Source organism: Rhea americana, unplaced genomic scaffold, assembly GCF_003343005.1.
Source record: "Rhea americana isolate MKP2758 unplaced genomic scaffold, rheAme1 scaffold_95, whole genome shotgun sequence".
Lineage (NCBI taxonomy): Eukaryota > Metazoa > Chordata > Aves > Rheiformes > Rheidae > Rhea > Rhea americana.
Genome location: NW_028187144.1, coordinates 1444916 through 1470144, shown reverse-complemented (window position 1 = coordinate 1470144; position 25229 = coordinate 1444916). Strand labels below are relative to the sequence as shown.

The window sequence follows — 25229 nt, the reverse complement described above, 5'->3', positions numbered from 1 at the left end:
GGTGCGTTCTCTGTAAATACAGCAAGGGGTAAGCAGTAAGGATGGAGAATACCATTTGCACTAAGTGATAAGGTTGGCACATGAACAAATTGGTYGTAAGTAAGGTTAGGTTGGAAATTATACTGTTTTTCTGCTCTGTCAAAGCAGAGAAGCAACACGGAGCTCATTGGTTTATGAACAGGCTGCCAGGGACAGGTAGGACTGGATTCACTGGCCACAAATCCCTCTGTGTTCCTATTTTCTACTTGCTTTTTTCTCCAAGACATCTTTTTCTTTTTTTCTTTTTTTCTCCCCCCTCCCCACCTTGGGAAGGAGGGCGAGAGAAATAGGGAAGTAGAAAGGGAGGGAAGTGGGGAGGAGAAAGGGAATGAAGTTGCCATTCTTTAGTCAAGTGGGTATGGGGTTACCTGCAGCTTGTTTGGTTGCAGTGGTTAGGATGATAAAAGAAGTGGAAATACAAAAATATGCAAAGCTCAGGAACCTTCTCACTTCCTCCATGCAAGGGAACTATTGTAGTACTGTATCTGTATTGCATCTCACACTCAAACTCCACTACCATTCCTAAAGGACATGGGAAGAAAAAAGCATTATAAACCTACTCTGCTGCACCATGGTCTGTATGGGGACGCTGTCTGCCCCAGAAAGAATGTAGTGAACTTCCCTTACTCGTGGCAGTGTTCAGATCTTGTCCCAGAAACAGAAGTGCAGWTAGATAAATTGGTTGGTTGAGGTTTTGGGGAACTCCAGCAACCCACACCTCAATTCAGTTCCTAGTGTCACCAGTGCACCTACTCCTGTTGCACACCAGGGGTTTCCAGCATGCACTGACCTCTATTGCTCTGAAAAAGTGTGCACCCTACCTCGGCTGTAAACTTATGCCTTCCAGACCTCTTCAGGCCAATGCTAGGTAAGCAACATTCAGAAAACAGAATAACATTATCCGTCATTCATCTTTCTGGGACTAGCACTTGGTCACTGAGATGTGGGGTGGAATGTGTCTGTGCAGACCAAAGAACTTGCAGCACCCTAGAGACAAGCAGTTTTCTCCAACTTCTCTGCAAAGGACTAAGCTTGGAAGGAGAGCAATTGCTCTAAAAAACCCCAAAAAGATAAGTACCAATAAAGTCTCTTACAAATATAGAAATGAGGTGGGCAAGACAAACAGAGAATGCTTGAAACAAAGAAAAGCAAGGTAAGGACATTTTTTTGGGGGAAGAAAGTACTCTTTGGAGTATAGAATCAACCAAAGCTATAGAAAGCTGGTTACAGGAGAAAGAAAAGCGTGTCCATCAGGCAGATGAAAAAACACACGTGCAAAAGTAATGAGAAAATTAAATGAAGGCATGATGTATGGTTATTTCTTGTTCTGGATAAATGACTTGTGCAGTTTACTGTAATGCTTAATTGTGTTAGAGATCACTTTTGCAGAGCCTGTGGCTGTCTCTGAAGAAGTCACCTGAAACCAGAATTCCTTCAGGCTGGAACTTTGGGGACATAGTGTGGCTAAGCAGCTAAAGGAGTTTGGATGAGCTGAAATTAGTTAGTTATAGGGCATAAACTGTTAGATGAGGGAAGAGACAGGGGAACTTGATGGAAATGATGCAAGTGATATAGCACCAAAAGCAAAGAGCATGCTTAGAAATTTTATAGCGGGAATGTTCAGATCCAAATGCAGTTCCCTGGTAACTGCCTAATGAGAGGAAGTGGACCAAGTCTATGGCAATCATATATAATTCTTAACTGAGTGAATAAAGCATAAAGGTTAAGTTTATGCTTAACCTTTAAGCATAAACATTCCTATCCATAAAAAGAAATAAAAAGAAAGGAACATGAAAGCAATTCCAATGCTAAGGTTGTTCCATGCAATGTGAGTTCAATGAATAGAGTTGAGAAAGTGGAACAATTTGGTCAAAGTCAGAGCCCGTACCTCTGTGCAGAGGCCTATTTGAACCCCTGGCTGTTTCTATCATGTGCATGAACTTCATTTTACATACGTAGCATTAGTAACTGAACAGCCATGTATTTAAGGCTTGGCTGTAACCTGAGCTCAAAACTAAAATTAACCTCTGAAAGGAATCTGAGAATAAAAGTGAGGCCGTTACTTTGGGAGCAGAAGTGTCTTTTTGCTGGATTCTAGCACAGAACTGATGCAGTCATGGTCAGTCATTGGCAATGACCTGTTCAAAGGAGCACATTTTTTGCAATTTCCCCTCAGCTTTTCAGCTAGCTCAAACCTTGCCTGGGTGGTCAGGTTATCACAAGTTTGGGGGTTATATCGTTTTTTTTTTCACTAGTTTTCTAAGCAAAGTGCTTAACCTGGGCTAAGGTCTTGCTCACCGTGAAGGGTGTAACTGTTCTTCAGAAATAGTCATTGCTTTATTAAGAAGATTCAGAATGGTAAATTGAGGTTATTAGAAGGTTTCGGTTTTGATAGTCATAATTACATGCATGAAAAACAAGGACTCTATAACAGAAACATGTACAGCCATAGGTGGAACTTAAGCCTTGGTCAAGATTGCAAAAAATGTGGTTAAAGAAACTCTCCAGATCCAATCTGTTGAAACAAACAGCCTCCAGTATCTTGCATTTTTCATTGAGTTTACAGCAATGTACCCACTTTTCATATGTTTACTTTTACCAAAATAAAAACAATCTTTGGAAACCAGTCATCTAACTAGTCGTAATGAACCAATATCATCTTTTCACAGATGGGAGAGCTGAAGGAACAGGGATGTGAGATTACCAGCTGAAAGCTATATAGCAGGCCAGTAACAAATCCAGGAATAGAAGCCAAGTCTCTTAAATTGCAGTCTGATGCTCTAATTAAGAAGAATTTTTGCCCTCTGATGCTGCAGTGAGGTATGCCATAGCAACACCACATATTAATAATTTAGTCAAAYATATTTGAATGTGTATGTTTGCTTGTGCTCTTTTAAATAATTCAGAAGAATTCTTTGAATTCTAACTCTGAATTGAATTTTCAGTAGTTTTCTTTTTAACTAGACATTTTTTTGACAAATATTTATTCACAAATCATATTTAAAATGCAGTTCTCAAAATCTGATTTATTAAAATTACCACACATTCATTTCCAAGAATATCCCAGGGTAGCTTCAGTAATTCAGATGTTTAGATTTTCCGGAGTCTAACTTTAGACTTATTTTCAGGGCACTGAGCATCTGCACTTCACCTTGCCTTCATAGAAGACTGTGGCTAGTTAGGATCTCAGAAAAAGGAAATAAAGTTGTGTATGTCCAGCAAGGATTTTCTTGGTACTGAAAGTCACCTTTGGAAATATTACTGTAAATGCACTGGAAGGATCAAAAGCTCAAGTCTGCCTCCAGTTCAGCTGGAGGGGAACCTACTACCGAAGACCCAAGAGGCAGAAATGCTGCCAATACGGAAGCCTATTACAGAACCCAGTGCTGCCTGGCATATTGGGGAGTATTTGTCACAATTTTGGCCAAGGTACAGCTTGTTCTGTCTCTCCTAGCTACCTCCTGCTATACAGGATCAGGGTCCTGTACGSAATACTTCTCTTCTGCGCTGTTAATCTTTTGGGGTGTTAGGCACAAATAGTAGCATTAGTATCTGGTTTTACTTGCGCTCAAGGGTTTGGAGCAGCACAGCAGCTTTTTGCATAAGATAGGAAGTGTTKCCTCATGGTTTTCACCTCAATCTGCCATAGCCATGTTGTGGGCTTCCCAAAATATTGTCTTCAACACTGAAACAATGTATTAGTAGTCTGGTGATGTAGTGAGAGAAAATGTTAAATTGTACTGGAAAACTGTATCGCTTATACCACGTGCTACTTATGGTATCTCTACARTTTCCAAATCTTTATTATCAACAGWCTGTCTGGACAGAGGCGATGAGCATGCTCAGAAAGTGTGTCTGCTTAGCTGCAGCTGAACCTATAAAATATCTGCAGTTCATCCATGCTTCTCCCACCAGCAGGTGTCATTCTGGAAAAAGGAAAATATTGTTAAGTCCTAGAACTGGAGAATTTGGCTGTGACAAAAGAGAAAAAAAAATGTTTGCTTAAAATACAGTTTTTGAAGGATAGCTTACTCTAAATAAAAACCAAGACAAAATTGGTTGGTTTGCATGAAACACAGCCTAGCAGAATGTTTTCTAAGAAACTGTGTGCACCACGTAATCCTGCCATATAACCAGGAAAATGCAGATGACAGGCAAGGCAAGCCAATGTCCATTTAAAGCTGTCTCCTGCCTTTCACTTCTCCCTGTGACATCTTCACCGCTCCTAATTCAAGGCCCATGACTATAAAGGCAGTGATAACCATCAATCTTTATGATGGGCTTTGGGCTTTATTTCCTCCAAAGGACACACAGAATGAAGGCGTTGAATTCAGATCTCATTTACTTCAGGACAAACTTGAAGTAATCTCATTGATGCAATTGAGATCAGCAGAATTGCTTGGGATTTACTGTGAAGTAACAAAAAGTACGATTTCACTTTCTACCGTCATAAACAACAATTGAGCAGAAAGAAATCCCAACCATTTTAATGTCTATTATGATATTTATAGTCTCCCTTCAGTGTACATCTGTTTATTAGCTGCCAATTCTTTTAATATGAAGAGATTATTTTTGATTTTGGATAAACACACTGAGAAAGCTAGGGCTGAATAATGAAGAACCAAGATCCTACTGACTTGTTGCTTGTCTGCTGAGTCTAGTCTTCTGCCTATTAAAAATGTGCTTGCTGGGAAATCTGTGCAGAAAGTGGCTTGCCCCCACTGTTCCTACTGGGAGTTTTTTCCAAGCTATCACTGCTCTGTTAATTACAAATATTTTTCTGACTTTCAGCCCAAATTTATCTAGAACCACTCTAAGCCTTGTGTCAATGTTGTCCCTTTATCTTAAACAGCTTTCCCCTCCCCCCCCGCCTTGTGTTTTTGCCATAGCAAAGTATTTGGAGAGATAATGATGATCTTTTTCAGACTTTATTTATGCAAGGCCCAGGTGCTAAACCTTTGGCCAGGGTGCTGTGCATGACCTGCCAGGTCACACCTTGCCTGAAGGTCACCTACCCCAGGAGCAGGCTGTGGGCTGGGGAGGCCGTGGTGGCCCTGGTGGCMCCTTTCCCTGCAATCTGAGAGGGTGCGCAGCTGCGAAGGCTGAGCCCCAGTATCCTAGACTAGACCAGTAAAATTTACCTACCTTTCTTTCAGAAGATTATTTTTCCATCCCTCCACATTGCTTTAACTTAAATTTATCTGCTTTAAACACAGGCGAGCAGAAGCGTGTATTGTTCACTATTACCTTGCATATATCATTAATACTTCCACATCTTGCTAGAAATATTTCATCTGATGTATCTGTGTTCTGTGCCTACGTTTTTCAGATCTTCATCACGGTCATCTTGCGGTTGACTAGCCCAGCGAGGTTTATCATCTCCTCGGCCGTTCTCAAAAATGCTGCTATAAATTTAGGATCATTTGCTACTGTGATATGATGCTCAGCCAAAATTCCTACTGGAAACAAGGGGATGTTTGCTTGAGGAAAGGCAGCAGGACAGGCTCCAGAGCTTGGCTGCAAGGAACACAGCAAAATGAAAATTAATTTTGCATCTTTCAGAATTCTAATGACAATGAGGTAATGTAAAATAATTGTATTTTAGACAGCCATATCTGCTTTAGTAAGTTATTACATTCACATTTTGTAACGCTTTTCTCATGAACTTAGTTGCTGAATGAGAAAAAATAGTATATAAACTTTGAATTAAAGACTTTGCTCCAAAATAGTTAAAAGAAGAAGTCTTGGGTCTGCATGAAGCCTGTATTAGTTTTCTGATGTTCTGAGTATTTAACTTTGAAAATGTAGCTGTCTTAAAAACTGAGGTGAAAAAGTGTAGAAGCATTCTGCATCTAATTAATTATGCTCTTTATTTTTATGAGACCTAGACAACAAGCAGTGATCGTCTCCAACAGATTGTTATACAGTAAAGTATGCGGGATTTAGCTTACACATCAAAGGAAAAGTATTCCCTGGAGTCTTTACAATGTATTTTTAATGTTTTTAGTTAAGTGAAATCACATCGAGTTTTGTTCCTCCTCCTCCTTTTTTTTTTTGCTTTGTTTTGTTATTTTATTTTATTCATTCTAGAGGAAATGCAGGTGCCTAAACATAGATGTCCCAAGTTGTTTTAGACCCCCTGGGGATCCCAGCTGGCCTCTGGCTGCTGGATCACAGAGCGCAGGTTTTCCCGTAAGTCCTGCCTTGTATCTGCCAGCCCCGTGCAGGTACCTTGGGGATGCTGGGGTGTTCCAGCTGGCTGTAGGTGCCCTTGCTCMGGCATCTGAATTTCTCCCTCAGATATTGCCATTGAAAAACACTGTAAAAGATAATATACTCAGCAGATGTTTAAGAAAATTAAAGATAGCACAGCTGCGAAGGTTAGTCCATGTAAGGTGTTTTATTTAAGTTTAACAAGACATAGAGGCAGAAAAGTAATTTAGTATCTAACACGTACAGAGTTACTATGTTTAACAGAATGCCATCAGGAGCCTGTTTTGAATTATGGTGGTTGAGCCGGACCTGTGCATTAGTGCGGAGCTGCTAATCCTCAGGGTAGGCACCATGATCAGCAAGAAGACAGGCTGGGCAATAATACTGCAGGGCCTGTTTATTTTGGGCACTGAATAACTAAATTTTCCCTTTGAAACAATACATCTAGGCCGTGGCCAGAAAACTGGGGCTTCTCACCAGAAACGTAGTGGTCTGATGTTTCCAGCTGCTCGGAGTTTGGCAAAAGTAGGCGTAATTCCTCAGTTTTGGGCATGACGTGGCAAACTAATTTCATGGAAGAAACTGATGACTGGAGGTGCCAGAGAACTCAGCTACAGGGAATTAGAGAAATACTTGGAGTAATTACAAACCTATGTGAATCAGGTCCATACTTCAGAGTCTACTGAATAAGAGAAGCCAAAGTAAATGCTTATTTTGACAAACTTTAAGAACACAATACTTGGGAAGTTAAAAACCTTGAATATATTAGTTAATGTAATTATATATGAATTGTACAATGCTGGGTTGACTAATAGTGAACTGATCTTGTGTAACAAGAACAATTTGTTATATATATATATATATATATATATATATATATATACACACACACACACGTATGTATAAAAAACACATAACTCGTCCCAAAATAAAGTTAAAGCTGTTGGAAGATGGGAATTCTAGATAAAATTTACCATAGACATCTATCAGAATTGTATAGGCAGAAAACACTTTCCCATGAGCTGTTTTTGTCCATTGCTAGCGTTATGATCTATAGAAATTCGGACTAGTTTTGCAAAAGTTTAAACAAATCAAATTGTTATAGAGAAGATATGAGGTAGGGGSACTTACAGAGCAATCAAAAATCTTAGTAGTGTATGACATTTATTCTATTGTTTGTGGACAAAGCAGAAAAATTGTTTTGAGCTACTCTTTTTCTTTTTTTCTTTTCTTTTCTTTCTTTTTTTTTTTTTTAAAGTCTCTATCTGTATTTTTAAGGCTGCACCGCAAGGCACGGCCACCGTGGTTGTCTGAAACAAGGAAAAGTCACCCTTTTCGCTTCATCCATTGCACTGGTCACTGGCAATCCGAGCCTGAACAAAGGCAGAAGACGACTCCCACAGAGAACTTGAAGTGGCTTGTTTGGGAGAAGTAACGAGATTTTTAATGCTTTTCCCAAATACTGCAACACATGATAAAAGTTTATGGATTGTGAATTAACTGAAAGATTGCAGAATGGGAAAAAATGCTTGTTACAGGAAGCCCTGGAGACCTACAACATAAGCACCCTGAAATCTGTGACCAAGCCCACAGAACATCTCCCAGGTTACTTGAGCCACTAAGGTGACTGATATTCTTGATACAATTTTCCACTCCCAGCCAGCTTCCCCCTACCCTCCCCCCMCACACACTGGCAGAAGATGTGTCTTTTCTTCATTTGGCCTGAGGAGAGACTGCAAAACGTATTCTTAGCAGTCAAAATTTCAGTTTAGGAAACTAGCAACAGCAGCTCAGATTAAAAACCAAACCCAACCACTGGCAGTGTGAATTTGCATTTGGGAGACGGTGCACGTTTTAGAATATACAGTTCAAAAGATAATCTGCAACATAAAGGTTTACAATTTTGTACGTATTTAATAACACATCTGTGTGATGAAACATGAAATGTATGATTAAAGTAATGACTAAGAGCCATATGTAAATATTATGTAAATAAAAATTTTCCTTTCTAGAGGTTAGAGACACTGTTCTAAAATTTGGTATAGTTAACACTCCCTCAAATTTTTAATGTCATTAAAGTTTAAGAGTTAATCTGCGTGCTTGTTTTTTAATATTTGTGGTTCTGTTAAAAATATTACYGAGGCACTATTTCGTTTTGTGAAAGCGTTACACTTTGTCCCAGTTGTGGTTCTTGTTGTTTGAACAAGAAGTCCCCAAGTGTTTGTCCCAAATACCATTATTTTTACTCCACTGGCAGCTGCATATTTGTGGTCACCCTATGGTAATATATGCAAAAAACATATATAGTGGCAGGGCCTCTTCTAGAGAGTACCGGGAAGAAATTTTATGTGGTCAGCCCACACCTAATTTGTTCTTCTTAGTGGAGATCTCACGTAGCCTACTTAAAAATGACACCTTTTGTTGGATAAGATGAAGGTAACTGTTAAGAACCGTTCAAAAACCTCTTGGTGAATTGCTCAGATTCACTGAAACAGGCTAAAGAGAATAGCTATTGAACGCTAGATCTACACCAAATATATGCAGAACCATATGACTATTAATGCTTCAAAAGTGTTTACAATGAAAATATTTAGTTACTTATTTAAGTTTTCTGATGTCTTACAGACCATACCTCAATTTTAGATGTCTACATAACTGGTTTCATGAAGGTTTCTTTTTTTTTATTTATTTTAAGTGATACAAATTAATAACAAAAGAGAGTTAATACAGAGTACAGTTTTCTGAGACCAAAATACATGTGGTTTAAATTTAAAGAATTTAATGTTAGCTTTTCCCTATAGGGAAAGGTTATTTGGGCAATAACGTACTAACATTATCACCACCCACAGAGAGGGGGACCTGTTGATCCTGTTGGTTAAGTAAAAATTCAAAAAAGGAAGAAAGTAGGTCTAGAGAGATTGCTCGATATAAGTGAATCACACGGTAAAAATGCTGATACCTAGAATAGTTGTAGTCACCTTCTTTGATGGTTAGGAAGAAAAATAAGCACATAGTATTTTTGTCAAATTAGAGTGTTTAACTTGCTTGCTAGATAAAATTGGCAACAGTTATTAATACAGTGGAAGGTTAAATGATGACCATGGAAATATGATAATAAGCGCTGCTGTAGTTTAGACGGAGATGACTTGTGTAGCCAGTAAGAGTTATAATCCAATGCGTCAACCGTTGGGCTGAAGAAAATACATGTGCATAAAATAAAGGGTAAAAGCATGTTTAAGAAGCTGGTTTTTTCAAAGCTTTCTTCAGGAAGATGTTGCTGGACCCTGTACATGCTGCTTCTGACAAACCGTGCATGTTAAAATAAAGATGAACAAATGGCTTTAGCTTTAACAGTAAATAGTGCTAACCCTACCTCTTGATTTCTTTACCTTTTTGTAATAACTTTAGTGAAACTAGCTAGAAGCAAACCCATTAAAAACAACAGTTACTCACTGGGCATAATTTAACCTTAGTTTAATTTGACAGTCAGTGCTGGAATGGCATCACCTATTATTCCTGGAAGAAACTATATGAAATTCAGTGGTTTTGAGTGGTTTCATGCAGACAGGAGACTGCACAGAAGAGCCAGATCTCAGCATCACGGCGCGTCGGGAAAGCTCGTCTCTGACCCACAGTCTGACGACTGGGCTGCTTGAAAACAGCCTGAGCTAAACTCCAGCCTGCCAGTGCTCTGCACTTTGGCTTTTAAAAATTTGTGGGCCATAKCTAGTTTCAACCTGAAAAGTCAAAATTCAGTGGTTTACAGTCAGTTTTGCTTTGTTTGAAGCTAAAACTCAAAGCAAAACTCCTGGGGTACAGGGCTGTACAAAGCAAAACATAAGAAAGTTAACACAAAAGCTCTGCAGACTGAACAAGCTGGTTTCACTCACCTCTAGAAATAATCCCCTTTTGCAAGTTCACTTCTTAGTTACATTTGTGGGTGATGTCAAAAATGGACTGGTTTCACTACCCCATGGACAGATGACTTCCCTAGCTCTAAAGCATCACCCCAGTCMGAGTAAGATCTCTATCTCTTCCTTTCTTTTTYTCTCTCTCTCTCTTCTCTCAGCTGATGCTTTAAGACACCTGCCAAGAGATGAAATTTTCTCTATCCAAGGCTAGCCATGTTTAGCTTTTGTTTGTCTGTGAAACAAGGGATTTAGGTCTTAACCCAAATCCTAGTCAGTACATATTTTTTTTTTAATCATCTTCAGCTCTGAACTCCTTTCCTAAATCTCCAGTGATGCTCTCAACAACATCTAGTCCCAAAGTGATAGAGTCACTCACTTCACCTCTAGGAGGTCATSTGAGGATTCAGGTGTTTTAAGTTCAGGGCCTGATACTTGAGAGATGCTGAACACCTGCTGCCCTTGCTGGCTTCTCTGGGAGCTGCAGGTGCTCAGGCGTTTGCGAAAAGCAGACCCTTTCTCCCAAGGTGCTCGTATTCAAAATGAAGCATTGAATGATCCTCTGTTCTGCCTTACCTTTCTGTAAAATTTTAGTAGAATTGGCTAGGAATGAACCCATGGATCACACCAAGACAGTGATACTTTTAGCAGGGTATTACTGAGTGTTTATGGGTTCAGACGGGTCAGGGTTCCTTCTTTTACTGAGTAGCCGATCCCTTTCCTTTCCCAGTTTCCAAAAACCATGGAGAGACTGAGCTCCTGAGCTTCCAAAATTATCCTGTATTGGAAAATGCAAGGCCTAAGCAGTACTAGGACTAAGTGAGTCAGCTTCTAGGGGTAGATCTCAGCCTTCGGCAACTTTATTGAGAAGCACTRGATGTTCAAAAGAAAATGAAAGATGAGATTATCAGTGATCCTGTGTGCGCATATTTTACTTATTCAGGAAGCTGATACCAAATTTTCTTAAAAAATCTGTGCCTAGGAAACTACAGAGCCAGGGAAGGGCTGAGTTTGAAGATTCAAAGGTATCTTGAAATACAGCTCACAAGCCGAGCTACATGAGGAGTATTTTGAGTGGAGTTTACAATATAATGGCCCAGCTCTGTACAAGAACTGAGTTTATCATGGGTGAGCATATATCATAGCAAAAGCCATCGGGCTGTTGGTGGAAAGCACATCTCTTATGACCCTGAATCTTACTTGGTATTTTGAACCAGCAGAGTTTTCAGAGTTGAGTCATCATGGTAATTTGCAAGTAGGATATGTATACATAGCACACCGACTGTAAGCTAGGCTCTGGCATTGGGCTTATTTTCACCTCAGATACCAGATTTGGTTGTCTGTTATTGTAAATCATTAAAAAGCCCCAACTAAAAGGCACAAGTTAGATTAGGTGCATCCAAAACTTGACAATAAATCAGAACTAGAAACCTTTACAGTCTTCTACTAAGAGCACTCTTGATCCAAGATCTTCACCGCAAAACTTCTCTGGTCAGAGCAAGAGGTGGAGAGGATGGCACATGGGTGCCTGTTGTGGGGGAAAAAGCCCCTTTTTTCCTTTAATTTAGCACTTCGGCTTAAAACATGCATCTACCAAGCTATGCAAAGAGTTACTTCTTGTACAGAAGAGTTCAAGGCAGGATTAGAGGCTCTGTTTAAGAAAGAATCAGCTTCAGCCTAGAGAACAATCCCACCACAAAATAAAATTAACTTTAAAAGTAATGAGATTTTCCACTGTTAACTTAATAGCAGCAAACCACACTTTCTAAACAACATACTTTTTTTTTGTTTTGTTTTGGTATTAGGACTCCTTTTTGGTAACAAACCCCAGACTATTAGCCTCGCCATTTTTCCACTGCTAGAGAAAAACATACACTCTTTCTGACTTCTATGGTGAATCTCTCGGAGATATTTGAATCTACCACCAATGGAAAGGGCCTCTGAAAATACAAGGATGGAGGAGTCAGTTCAAGGTAGAGGAAATGGGGAATATGGGAAAAAAAGAAGAAACATCTCTTTGGATCTTTAGCTCTGTTATTTTTTAGATTATATTTCTACTGAGCTCAGTAACAAACAAGTTTTCTTTTAAAAAAGTATTAAGTTATCAAAACATTTGCGAGGTCCTACTATTAAAGCCTAGCAGTCAGCAGTGTTGAAGTTCAGCCATATCATTTTGCTGAGTAAGTCATGCTAGAAATTAGTTTTCCCCTCCAAATGATCTCTCCAAATGAGATTGATATTGTGAGAAAAAAAAGAAAAAAAAGAGGAGGACGCCGTCATCATAAGAAGTTATGGAATTAATTTTCTTCATACATTGTGTTTGCACAGGACATTTTTGTTAACTCTTAATAAAAATACCATTCAGCTGCTACTTTCATTGTTTTTATCCTGGGACCAATACAACATTGTCATTATTGGATATAAAGTGCTGTAAAAACAAATCTAATTTGTTAAGTTTATTTTGATAAGAAATAAATATAAAGGTAGTGCATAGTTTGTATAGTGCTGCTATCATAGGACTCCTGGGTATAATTTATATAAAGAAAATAAAAAAGCATACATAACTTTCTAGTTGATTTCCTTTAACAGGGCTAATTGAAAACAGTTTCTGTTATTTAAAAGTAATTTATTTTAAATATACTTTTTTAAAACAAAGTTCTTATTGATATCCATTTTAAGTATAATATTATCTCAGTGTGGGATACAAGTAAAAGGTCAAATCTTGTAGGAGTATTTTCTGTATGACTCAGTTCTGATCATAGATAAACTTATCAGGGAAACCAAATTAGTTAACCTTTTCGGTACCAACAGCTTGTTTAGCAGGCCGCAGCCGTTTCTTTGAGCTCCAAGGCTCACACTTTTGTTCTGAAACGCGAGAAGGAGAGCGATAATTTCCTTTGGCTTTATCTGATAAAACGCAAAGGCTGCCGATTTTTAATACGAAACGAGACTTGTAAAGATTCTGTATATAAGCAGACGAAGCCACACGTGGTCGAGTTCTGCTCAAAAAATTGCCAGGCGTAGCGGTGCGGTAGCAAAGATACGCGGTTTAGGACTCTAGTCACGCCTCTGACTTACAGATACCGTCGGAGAATGTATTTTTCCTTGCCCAGCAGCATAATCCTTACGCGTGGGGCCGATTCCTGGAGCACCAGAAGGCGCTTTACGAGCAGAGTGGGCACACGCCGCGAGCCTGGAGGAACCAGCCTCTCTCCCTGCCGCTTCCTTTTCCGTTTCGACGACGGCAGCGCCGCCGAGCCGGTGCCTGGGGTGGCTTTTCGCGGCGCTCGCTCGCGCGACCCGCCCTGCTCCTGCGCGGTTTCGCGCGGCACCCGGGGCGCAGAGCCTGACTCACGGCGGGTTTCGCCGGCGGTCTCGCTTCGGCTGCCTTTGCTCATCCGCCGGGAGGGCTCCCGCTCCCGCCGGCCCGTGGCCGGGGGCTGCAGCCTTGCTCCACGCGAGCGCCGCGGGAGCCGGGTTTCAGCCGCCGCAGCGGAAAGCCCTCGAGGTGCTCGGTCTTATTTCGCAGCTTCAGTGAAGTAAGCGGGTACGAAATACCCAAGGGCGAAAAAAAAAAAAAAAAAGTCTTGCCACCTATTCGGGAAGGTCAGAGTGGACACAGCGCTAGCTTGGTTGTGGGAGCATCCGTGTCCTGCGCGGCAAAGAGCGGACACACAAGCACGTGATGCCTGCRCCAGGCTGAACCGTAAGGTGCTCGGGGTAGGAACGGTGTCAGCTCCAGTCTTACGGCCTGGCAAAACGTTTGTCCCGCGCTGGCAGCGGCAACCAACGTTTTTCACCCATAATTCACAAAACACTACCAAGTAGGTAACTAAAAACGGCCCATTCTTCCATGAACAGAGCAATTTTACACTGTCTCCTCTAAGAAAGCAGAAMGATAACTGGCACGTGGGAAATTATTTTGTCATTCTCACAAAATGTAATTCCATCCAGCCTGACAAAATAATGCAATTGTCCGGGCAGCTAGCGCAGCGCACTCGCCGTCCGCCGGCAGCACAGGTAGCCGAGACACGTTGCCCTGGAAATCAGAGAAATCGAGACGATTGCTCTGGAAAACTTGCTGGGGGACTTTTAGTTATCAAAAGAGCAAATTCATGGTTTCCTCACAGACTAGTCACACCATATAGTATTCTCTTTTTTGTTCTATTTAAATTTAGGTTTGTTAATCAGACTTCCTGGCAGCGGTTATAAGTGGAGTCTGACTGAAAATTTGGTAGGTGAGCTAATCTCATTTTTACTGTCTCTCTCGAACCACCCACTTTCCCTTCCTATGACTCTACGCTGAAAAGATTTTGCACGTTTTTGCAGAGGGGAACTAAAGATGCAGACCCTCTACTTCCCTCCATCCTCTCGTCTCCCCCTTTTTGGGCTGCTCTCCATTTTGCTCCAGCAGGTCTCTGCTTTTTTAGCCCCTCTCCCCAGCCTGCCGCTCACATCCCCTCCGTGCATAATACACAGTTTCACGCTACAGTGTTGCTCTTTTAGAGGCTGCATATGGGCTTTTTCTCTTGCATTTGGCCAACGATTTTCATGCAGCTTTTAGGCTCGCCGGTAGCTCTGAGACCTCTGTTACGTTCAGCTCCTGTTGGCCAGGGCGTTCAACGGCTTTCAGAAGAGGAAATGCACAGACGCTCGCACACTGGTGCTGAAACCGCCTCACAAAACTCACCTAAGCTAGAGCTGCAGAGAAACCATTTTGGTGTTCTTGCGCTAGCCACTGGCTGAGATTTTCAGCAGAATTTTTGCTCCAGCTGTGCTGTCTCTATGTTTCTCTTTCTGCCTTACACGGACGACTGAAACAAGCCTGGGATTTACTACTGGTTTTGTGCCTGATGTAAYGTGAATGAGGGAGATTTCAGATGTTTCAATGCACCTTTTAACAAAAAAGTTGTCAAAAATAGCCCTGGCATCAGAGAAGGACATATATCCTTCATGAGAAATCTTTATGGCACTTCCCACAGCATCTGAGTTTTGCTAAACTCTTTCCAATGTTTCCATACCTAAAAGGTCCCGTTGGCTACAGCCAATGCAGTATTGTAGCATTTCTAAATGCAGTGTTTCTAATGTAGTATTATTGCGGTATTTCTACAGTTGCCACTTAGCAAGTGGCCAAGGAGGCTATACCTCCTGCTGCCCCTGGTTGTGGGTGTTCAGCGTGCCCAGGTCCTCCTGCGACAGCAGTGGAAGTCCCTCCAGCTCTTTATTTCCTTTCCCATTTCAGGCCCTCCAAACGAAATGTTGACACTGTTACTGCTGGCCAAAGAGCAGTATGTCTCGCAATACTCTTCACACCACAGGCACGTGACATGCCCATGGCATTGAAGAATATGGCTGGAAAAGTGTAACGTGGGGTCTGCCTACAGTCAGGTGAGAGGAGTGAAAGGCTCGGRGGCTGCTGAAGTGCGGGTCCACAAAGGGGTCGAACGCTTCGGATCGCAAATGGGGAACCCTGAGCATTTTGAAGGATCGGGGCCTGGAGCTTTCTTYTGGCTTCAGCTGAGTGTCTTAAAATTACTCCAGCCACAATATCTAAAGAACGGCCTAGAACAAACTCATCTGACCATTAGGAAAATGTCATCTTTTGAGGCAGAAAATGTGACCTTGATCACTTTTTCCCAGTTTGCGCTCGTCCTTATACACGGTAAATTTGAAGGACAATCTCTGTTGTCTCACTCTGTACCTTTACTGATACATGATCAGATTTGTTTCCTGACTCCCAAGAAGCTTAGTGTCGCAAAGTCTAAGCGTCTTGACAAAGAGATCAGCCTTTTTGACTGAATTCATAAACAATTGAATGAGGGTTTCTGCCCCCTTGGTTCCCAGCATGTCACGTTCCTGAGTACGGATGTCCATTATTAGTGATTATGGACCTTAGCCTTTTCACAATTACTGTGGTTGCAGTTCTTTGAATAGGAAACTACAGTGAGATACCATCACTGAGCATGGTCTCGTCGTCTTTGTGGGCTATGTGGTCTCCTCAAAATGTTGAATAAACACAGTGTCCCACCACAGCTGATTTTTCCCTGCAATATATTATCTTTAATAAATCTGAAGCCATACAATTTGTCTGTTGCCCTCCCACTGCATTTTTATGCTCTGAGAACAAAAATTCATCTTTTTTTTTCTTTTTCAACTGGAGGAGACAATATATATGTTTTTAATGTATTCTTCATCTTGTTATCCAGCTGCAGAAAGTGCTCCAGCATGTGAGCCCGGAAGATGTGTTTATGTGTCTGGCCATCTCTGGAATGCAGAGCTGCCAAAGGAAAGGCTGGGAAAGGCGGCCGTGCCGGCGCTGACCTGCTAGCCCAGACAGCCCAACTGCTGCTCGCAGAGAGGGAAAAACCAGCTCCTCCGCAGCACTGCTTGGAGAGCGTGGGGTGGAAGGATGCTCAGGGCCTCCCCCAGAAGTCAAAAAGTATGTCAGATGCAGAGACGCTTTGAGGCATCAGGAAGGGAGGATCCAGCCTTGTGATTCTCGGTTTCCTCTATGGGCTTCAAAGTCGAGAGAGCCCAGGCCAGTGTGGGCCCAGCTTGCATCTTCTGGTGCTTGCTCAGCTCTTCAGCACCCTACAGCTGGCACATGGTGGTCTGCAGGGCTCGGGTTTCGACTGGCCGAAGAGRAACTTTCATTTGCTCAGGATTTGGTGTGTGTGTGCAAGAGGCCTGCTAGAAAACTGTTGAGACTAAAATGATCACACATGTCCTTCAGCTCAGGAAAAGAGTGCTCTAAGTGAGAGCATGTGTGCTCTGACTCTTGGGCTGAGAAAATGTCAGGCTCATGTGCTTGGGAAGTTCATATTGATACAAACAGGGAGGCTCCCTGCTGCCCACAGATTTCCCACATAAAAGTCCTACTGGTAGCCGTGGGAACTCGGCAGCAGCCACGCTGTGGCTAAAGTCACCGCTCTAAAAATGCAGTGAAATTAGTGTTCATAAAAGTGAAAAACATGCCACAAGAATGAAGAATTTCTGATTCGCAGCCATGGAAATTACAGGAGTTCTGGCATAGGAAAAAAGCGCTAAATTTTGCAGTTTTTCTGCCTTTGGAAAGAGATTGTTGGCGAATTTTGAAAAGGACTCTTTGAGCGAAAACCTTTGGCTTTTAGGAAATGAATCTGTCGCATCAAAACATAAAACCCCCAGGTTTTACACCCGACGTGACACCGGCCTGTTTTAAGAGCCTGTGGAAAGGGCAGATCCTGTGCTGCACAGTGGCCCCTAGTGAAACTGAAGAGTTTGCTTCACAACCTGAGAAAGCATTTCTAGCAGCTGGTTTGTTATTCATTTCAGTTCTGCCTTTGGATCTTGTCCTCACCTGAGTCAAACTGTGCCGCCTGCTTCACATCTTTAAGGCAAGTGAAAAAACAGGGGAGACTGAGGGACCAACAGGCTTATTCTGATATAAATTGAACATGAACCTGGGACTCAGAGGAAAAAGTAATATTACCAAGAAGGCTACTGTTCTAAATTATTGGTATAATTTAGCACCATTTTTATCTTGAAGTTCCTTTTTTTGACTTTTTCTGCTGTACCCACTGTAGTGAGAAGGGCCAGCTGTTCAGGCTGTGACTCCTTCTGCTAGAAGGTGGACTTGTATATCGTGTCTCTATAACCTTTAYGTGGACCCACGTCCTCAAACAGGTACTGCCGTCCCTCAGATTTATCTGCTGATACCACAAGGGTCTGAAGCATCAGCGCTTTAATTAAAGCCTTGGATGAGGCTCTCTCCTTGTGTCCCATCAGCCYGGTTTTCCTTGATTTTCATGAAGAGAAGCTACTAAGGGATCGGCAACTTCCTCCCTTCACCCTTACCTCTGTTTTCTTGGCCAGTGACCTTCCCCGTGGAGCCGGCCGAGGAGCTGGCTGACCCCTCCATCCAGACGGGTTTTGTGCTAGGCAGGCAGACACCACCTCCCTATCCCCACCCCCACGCCAGCATTAGCTTATGACAGTGACAATCTTAAAAATAAAACAGGAAATGATTTCAATAGGGGATGTGGTGGCTGACAGAGAAGAGCAGAGCAGGTCTGAAGTGCAGTTGCTCTTTTATGCGAATGTCGAGCCCCTGCAGAAATGTTGCAGGCCGACGTTCGCGCAGCCTTTCATGTGGTAGGAGGACCCAGACTTGTTTCTGTTGTCCTCGCTACCGGGCCCGGCTGTAGTGGCTGTCCTCGCAACCCGGGTCCGAAGGCGGCTGCTTGCAGTGCAGCAGCGTGTCGCTGAGGCTGCGTGACTCGTATTCAGCGCACGCTCGCTAGTGCACGGGCCGTCCCCGTTGCCCTGGCCAGCGGTCAGGCGGCCCGTGATAACCCCTTAATTTCAACCTCACAACTACTTCCTTCCATTTACTGCTCAGGCAGCAGGGATATGTGCACTCTGGCCAGCAAATAGTTTGCTTGCCCACCACATTCCAGAATTAGATACTGTTTTGGTCTCATGCCTGAACTGAACACCTACTACTTCTTCTGAAATGAGCCTTTAACTATTCTGTTATATCTATTTGAATTATTGAGTTGAAGTTTTAAGCTACCCTGATCCTACATGTTGCCGAGAGCTCTTTATTCATCCTGTTTTCCCACGGGGGATCAACTGGAAGGAAGAGCAGGAAGAGCGGGAAGGGTGGAYGGTCCCGGCGTCCCTGTGACAGAAGGACACGCCAGAGTGCCAGAACACKGACTGATCCCTTGGAGTCAATGTCTCGGGCTGGGAAACACTCTTTCAGCTTGCTTCTACCAGCTTTGTGTTTATAGTGAATATTTATTTCTCCCTTCGGCTGCGTTAAGCAATTTTTTCTGTAGCGTTCAAATGCTTAGGATGGGGGTTCAAATCCTTCTCCATCTTCAAACACAAACATGCCATATCTGGGTCAGGAAGTCCCTGACCTGCAAATCACCGGAGCTTGAAAGAGTATATCAGGGCAGTTTTATTATATGCTTGCCCTAGTCTTGTACTCTTCCCTAGGCATCTGCTATTGCCAACATTAGAGACAGGATATTGGGCTAGAGGGACCTTTGGTCTGACCTCCTATGGACGTTTTTATGGTCTTTTGTCTTTATCTGGGGCCTCGAGAGGCTAATAAAGATTTTGTAAATATAAAGAATTCATTGTGATCCAAGAAGAAGTCATAAGCATAGGAGGGGTCTTTTAGCCTCGTGTTCCCTAGGAGCAAAGGTCTGATAAGAGAAGTCTGGCAAGTGCTGATGAAACAACATTCAAAGTCTATCAGTTGCTAGACAGATGGTCCTTAGTGGGTAATGAAAATAACCGTTTCTGGACATGTTTTAATCTACAGTTCTTTGTATGGTATATGATTTAATAATTTCATACAGTATGTGATTTATTAGTTAGGTTTGCTTCTTGCAWTGGCCCTCAGCTTCACTGAAAACAGCAGATCTGCTTGTCTCCTGATGCTTCTTTGTTGGTTTCTTCAAAAGACAGGTCCCCTCAGAAGTCCTGTTTCCTCTTTGCCAAGCCCTGAAGACCTGCTCTGAAGGGTGGGTACCAGTGCTCATCATTTGTATTATCTAAGTGGAGCAACTCTGGTATCACGACATTCTGCACTTGCATTACGCCTGCATGAAACACATGGTATTCGTGCTGCTGCTGGAGATGAGTGCTCAGATATCTTCAGTGTACCAGGAAATGCCAAGGGGTTTTGAGACAGCAGAAAATCATCTGCTGAGACTCCTTTTAGACTTGCTTTCTCTTCTATCTGCCTCTCCTCTCTGTTTGGTCAAAGGGAGCATTCAGGGTAAAAGTCCATTACGTAACTTGATTTTCCTTCCCCCTTTTCAGTTTGCTTTAAAAGACCYTTTTTACATAAGGTATACCAGCTTCATAGCTGAGAAAGGACCTTCGTCAGTCAGTGGCTGCTGCCAGGAGCACAGCTGGYGCGATGTGTCCTTATTCACCTGCAGACACTTGGTGCCTCTTGGACATGGCGTTGGGTTGCGTCTACCATGTACAGTCAACTGCTGTAGCACGGTCCAGACCACCATCCTTTCCTGCCTGGCCTGATGGGAGGCTGGTGCTGCCAGAGGAGGTGCACGTCTCTGGTGGGCAGCCATCTTGCTGTTGCCCATCCGGATGGCCATCCCCTGCCTATGGGTCTCTGCCCTTTGATGTCATGGGGCATCTCTTTGACCATCCCCACTGTCTAACCTGCACCTCTTCCCAGCTTCTGACATGAAGCCCATTCATCTAGACTGGGGGGAAGGAAGAAAAAGAACAAATTTGTTCCCACAGGCAATGTGCTGAAGTTAAAAAAAAATAATCAGAGAAGGATTAAAAAAAAAATCCTGTTCATTTTTCCACCTTTCTTTCCTTCTTCTGGAAGCCTGGACAAGCCCCCTGAAGAACGACATTAAGCCTCTCAGAAGTGCCATTCTCTGTATTCTGCTGCAGCTTCTTAAAAGTCGTCTGTTTCATTGCAATTCCCCTGTCTTGATCAGGAGTTTCGGTATTGACTATTGTAGAGAAGATRCTATTTTTGAAATTGGCCTCTACATTCGGGTTTTGCATACCCCCAAAATAGTCCTGAGAATTTAGATTTCTATGTGCCAAACCCTGCCACCGCCTGTGCCCAAATGGGTCAGGGCTCTGGCTCTGAAGCCAGAGCGCGTGACAAGCCCRGAAAACTGAGCTGAGTTTATGCACGGTTACGTTGGGAAGGGAAAAGAAGGTTTTGCTTCTTTGTATTTTCCTGTGTACTGTATAGCTTTAAAAAATTGAGTGTTCTCATCAGAGTGAGCAGAGGATATGGTCCTGCTAGAAAACTTTCGCAGTGACACATCACGACTTGCAAAGAGATGAGGAGCTGTTTGATGTTATTGAAGTGTCAATGCAATGCACGGCCTGGGGGGAGGGAAAAAAAAAGAAAAAACAACATTACACTTAAAAATACTCCCTTCCTACTGGGACAATGAAAATGGCCAGTTGGGCTCCTGCTAAGAAACTGGAAAAACCTGGAAGCAAACCCRCAACAACTTGTGGAGCGGGTCAGCCCTCTCTAGAAAGCTACAAATGCCCGAAGGCGGGCGAGCGCCCTTTAAACCATCACGGACGTCCGCGCCGGTGCGTCTAACCTGTCTTATCYGCGGGGACCGCGGTTACTCGTTGGGAGAGGCAACCTGAGATCGCTGAAGCCAACAGGGGAACTCACACCGATTTCGACAGGCTTCAGGTCAGGGCACGCACTCCGGCCGTCGACGTTAAGTCCCAGCGGCGCGCCTGGGCCTTGAGCGGCCGCTCCAGCTGCTCCAGCTGTTGCGCAGCTAGAGCGCGAAGCTGCGTTTCGAGAGGTTCGTGTTTCTGACACCCTTCCCGGTGGGAGCCGGCCCTCCCCTGCACCCTCGTAACAGGGACTGAGATTTTCTACCGATTTTGTTGGCAAACCCGAAAACCTCGGCGTTTGGACGCTTTTTTTTTTTTTTTTTTTTGTAATAAAAGCGAAACGGCTGCCTCGCTCGCCGCTGGCATGGCAAGAGAGCTTCGGGGGGAGGTTAGCGGCGTCCTTCAGCAGGCGCCGAAGCCGCGCGGGGTGCGCCGGCGCCCCGGGGTGCTCCCCGGCGGCCGGGGCGCCCGCCAGCCGCCCCGCGCTACCTTTTCCAAGGCGCTTCGCTCCGGGCTGGCGAGCGCGGGCGCGCTTTTACGGCATCTAGAGCATTTCGCGGAGCGCTTCGGTAGCGCGCTACTGGCCGSACAGCGCATTTCCAGATTTAGATTATAAGAGGAAAACAGCAAGTGGTAGGTTCAAGTACAGGTCAGGGGATATGTTACACCCCAGTTCCTCCGCCGAGCGCTCGTAGTCCTCCGGGACCAGCGCTGCGAGCYGAGGGGCTTTGCTTTTACGATTACTGGTGCCATTCGCACCGGGAAAATGTTGTTACCGCATTGTAAACATCATTTTTCACATCACAAGACCTTTCCCGCTGGTGTTTCAGCTTCGGATGAGAACGGACCAYGTTCAGTTTCCCATTTCCTCTGAAGCTGTGAAGCAGCATTTCAGCAGGAGGTGTCTGGACAGAAAACCAGGGTCTGGAGGTGATAGGATACTCCACGCCTGATGATAGACTTATTTTTAAATAGCTACTATTACCAGTGAGTACTGGTTGGAGGGGGAAAAAAAAAAAGCAATGCAAAGCTGTACCCTGCACCATGCAAAGCAAAACTGTTGGCGCTGATGGCTGCACGGTGGATACACGTGAGAAACTAGTATTCRATGCCACTGGCCTGCAGGATAAACAAGCAACATTTACACGCCACATCTGCAGTAAAACCTGAATTTACAGAGAGCCTAAACCAACCTACCRACCTGACTCATCCCCGCCACCTGCAACCCATCGGGAGAGCATTTCTGTGCATTTTCAGGGACACGAAAAAGGGACCTCGATAGTAATAACGTTTAATAGTTGTGGTCTGGCTTCGAGCAGATTTTCCCATTAAACTCTGTTGGGGTTTCCTTGAAGCATTTTGTTCGTGTCGGGACGGTCCTGAGCTGGGTAAGGAGACTCAGAGTGGTGGGAAGGGTGGAGTAACCCCTGCTTCCAAGGTCGGAARATCTGGAAAGGTTTTGCTTTGCTGTGGATTAATTAAAAACATGCTAAAACACACATAACCCAGCACTGTTAGCCTGATAATGCTTATTTTCTGCAGYGCTGTTTTTCTTCCCTTGCCACTGCTGCGTGGCCGGGAGCCTTGCTTCGAAGGCAAAAACTTCCAGCGGGGACGCTGGCAAGAAGCGGGTGGTGAGGAGGAAGAGGAAGAGGAAGGCCTCCTGCCTAAAAGTGKCAGGAACAGCCCGAGCTGGTTACCCGTATTTCTACGTACTCTGGTCTTTCTATGCCACCTGTTTGCTGTTCAYGGATCAGTGGCAACTTTATTCTGCTTTTTTCTCAAAAGCACGCTATTCCGCCAGAGCTTGCGTTTAAAATTATTGTATYCCAACTCTTTTCTTGCTCTGTAGCTTTTAAATGCTTGATAAATTGAATATTTTGTAGTTTTTAAATGCTCAATAAATTGAATATTTTGGGCTGCCTGATTGTTTTGGGCTAAGTATTGCATTGTTAAATAAGTTATTATTGCATTATTAAATAAGCTTTGAATCCAAATCTGACAGAGTTCCTGACTCTCTGCAGCTCTCGCAGACAATGTGCTACCGAACAGTAGAAAACTGGCTTTAAATGGTTAGGAACGTAAGCGTCTTTCAGGCAGGACTTTATCTTCTTACGTGTTTGCAAATCATTCTTCATCCCCGTGTTATTAGAGAGGCCCCTGAATTTGCAGCCTTCCTCACAATGTGCGAGATTTRCTCGCAGAAACAGATCTGTTGTCTTTAAGAGGGCTGCATATCCTGAAGTGATAAAATTTGTCATAAGTGTGAATATCTACTGCAACTGCTAAATAAGTACAAATAACTCTAATTTTGCATTTTAACTGCAATAAATAAATAAGTACGAGAATTCYTTCTGTTTTCTTACATAGTATGTTGTACTGATGCATAATAAATAATAAATAGTAGCCCTGATATTTTATGCTACTACTTATTACTATGAGTTTTATGTTTGGTTCTGTTATTAGTAAGTGTTCTATTTTCAGTGAAAATTCTTCAAACGTAAAAACATGACTAAAATGTATTAAGCTGTGAGCAAAACAACCACATTTGAAAGAATGCAAAAAAGTGCTTGGGAAAATTGTTATCTTTACAGTGGTATCTTTGCTCTAAATATTTACACAAATACACAGAAAGATATTATATATTAATTACACAGGAAAATCTTACTCATCTTTGTAGAAAAACACCATAGAGATTTTACACRTGGCTCAGTTCTAGGATGAGGTGATATTTGTGTGTCTGTGCTGTTTTCGAGATGCAGTTTATCTAACACTGGAAAAGGGTATGGTTTGGCTGACTAAACTCTGGAGTGATGCTGAGTGATAAAAGTGCTAAGGGGAATTTTTGGGTCACCTAAAAGGCAATGTAAAAGACTCTGTAGGTGTAACAAAGCCAAAAAGTCTCTCTTTAATAGCTGTATAAAAACTTACTGACATTTTATGACACAGAGCGTCCCCCCCCCAATACCTTTGACTCCCCTTGCACAGCGTARCTGCCTTAAAAATGCAAGCTTGCTCACATGCAGGTGTTACTTTGGCACCTGGGCTCATCCTGCCTCTTTCTGAGAGTTTGGTTGGACGTTTTGTGGCCTGAACTCCAGCAGGCTGTAGCACACATGGGCACAAACGATGAGAAGGGCAGGCACACAAAACTGGCAGCTAATCTGGGATGCGCACCACTGGTTCCCTGCAAAACACTAAGCGCAGCAGACATTGGAGAGCTGAGACAAACCTTGCCCCAGTTTCAAATCCTCAGGAGTGAGAGCTCTGCCCAAGTCTGCAAGAGGTGACCCCCCCACCACCACCATGGAGGTACTGTCCCAGGCCAAGAGCYGGCTCCTGTGGCTGCAGGAATGTGCTGAGCTGGGCAGCTTCTGGGAAAAGACCTGTCAAAGATGGGCAGCCTGAACCAAGAAAGCCCCAGGAGTTGGWGGCATGGTGTGGAAAAAAAGGGTCAGTGGGCTGATGGGGATGCTTGTGAGAGCAGCTTTCTGCAAGACAGATTTGCGTCAGGAGAAGCACATTTGTCACRATGGTGGTGGATGGATCTGGATGGGTCCGGATGGTGATGGACAGTCTTCTCCATTCCTTGCTCCTCCAAGAGGGCTGGCTCTTCTCAGCAGGCTCGTTTGAAAGAGAGCAGCTGTGGAGTATGCTGACATGGTCATTAATGCAGAGGTTTGAGCTCAYTCTCAGACCTGAGATTGCCTTGCATCCCACCCTACCCCAGCTGTGCTCCACAGATCTCCAAGAAGYGGGGATGCTGCAGCTCAGGCCTTGTAGTAAACAAGGGTCATGCACAGCAAGCGTGCTGTGGGCAGGAATCCACCCATCCGTCCATAGGACCAGTTGCTGGGGAGAAGGATGTGTCCTTGAAAGTAGCTCTGGATCTTCAACAGGCTAAGCTATCCTCTGCAAGAACCTTTTGCTTTT

The 25229-nt window shown here is 43.4% G+C and overlaps 1 protein-coding gene across 4 annotated transcripts in view; it reads left to right on the top strand.

Annotated features, from left to right (window-relative positions):
* LOC146584312 (uncharacterized) overlaps window positions 1–8348 on the top strand; it is a 32784-nt gene extending 24436 nt beyond the window's left edge. For 2 of the 4 annotated variants that reach the window (XR_014898231.1, XM_085325026.1), the window contains 4 exons: window positions 2709–2859; window positions 3168–3468; window positions 5369–5619; window positions 7531–8348. Coding sequence is in view for 3 of the 4 variants with exons in the window: in XM_085325026.1 (XP_085181152.1) it covers window positions 2709–2737 (29 nt within the window). In the remaining variant the exon portion in view is untranslated. Of the gene's footprint in view, window positions 1–2708; window positions 2860–3167; window positions 3469–5368; window positions 5620–6700; window positions 7083–7530 lie in introns of those variants that run through there. The other 2 variants (XM_085325027.1, XM_085325025.1) reach the window with 2 other exon arrangements.
* The last annotated feature ends 16881 nt before the right edge of the window (window positions 8349–25229 follow it).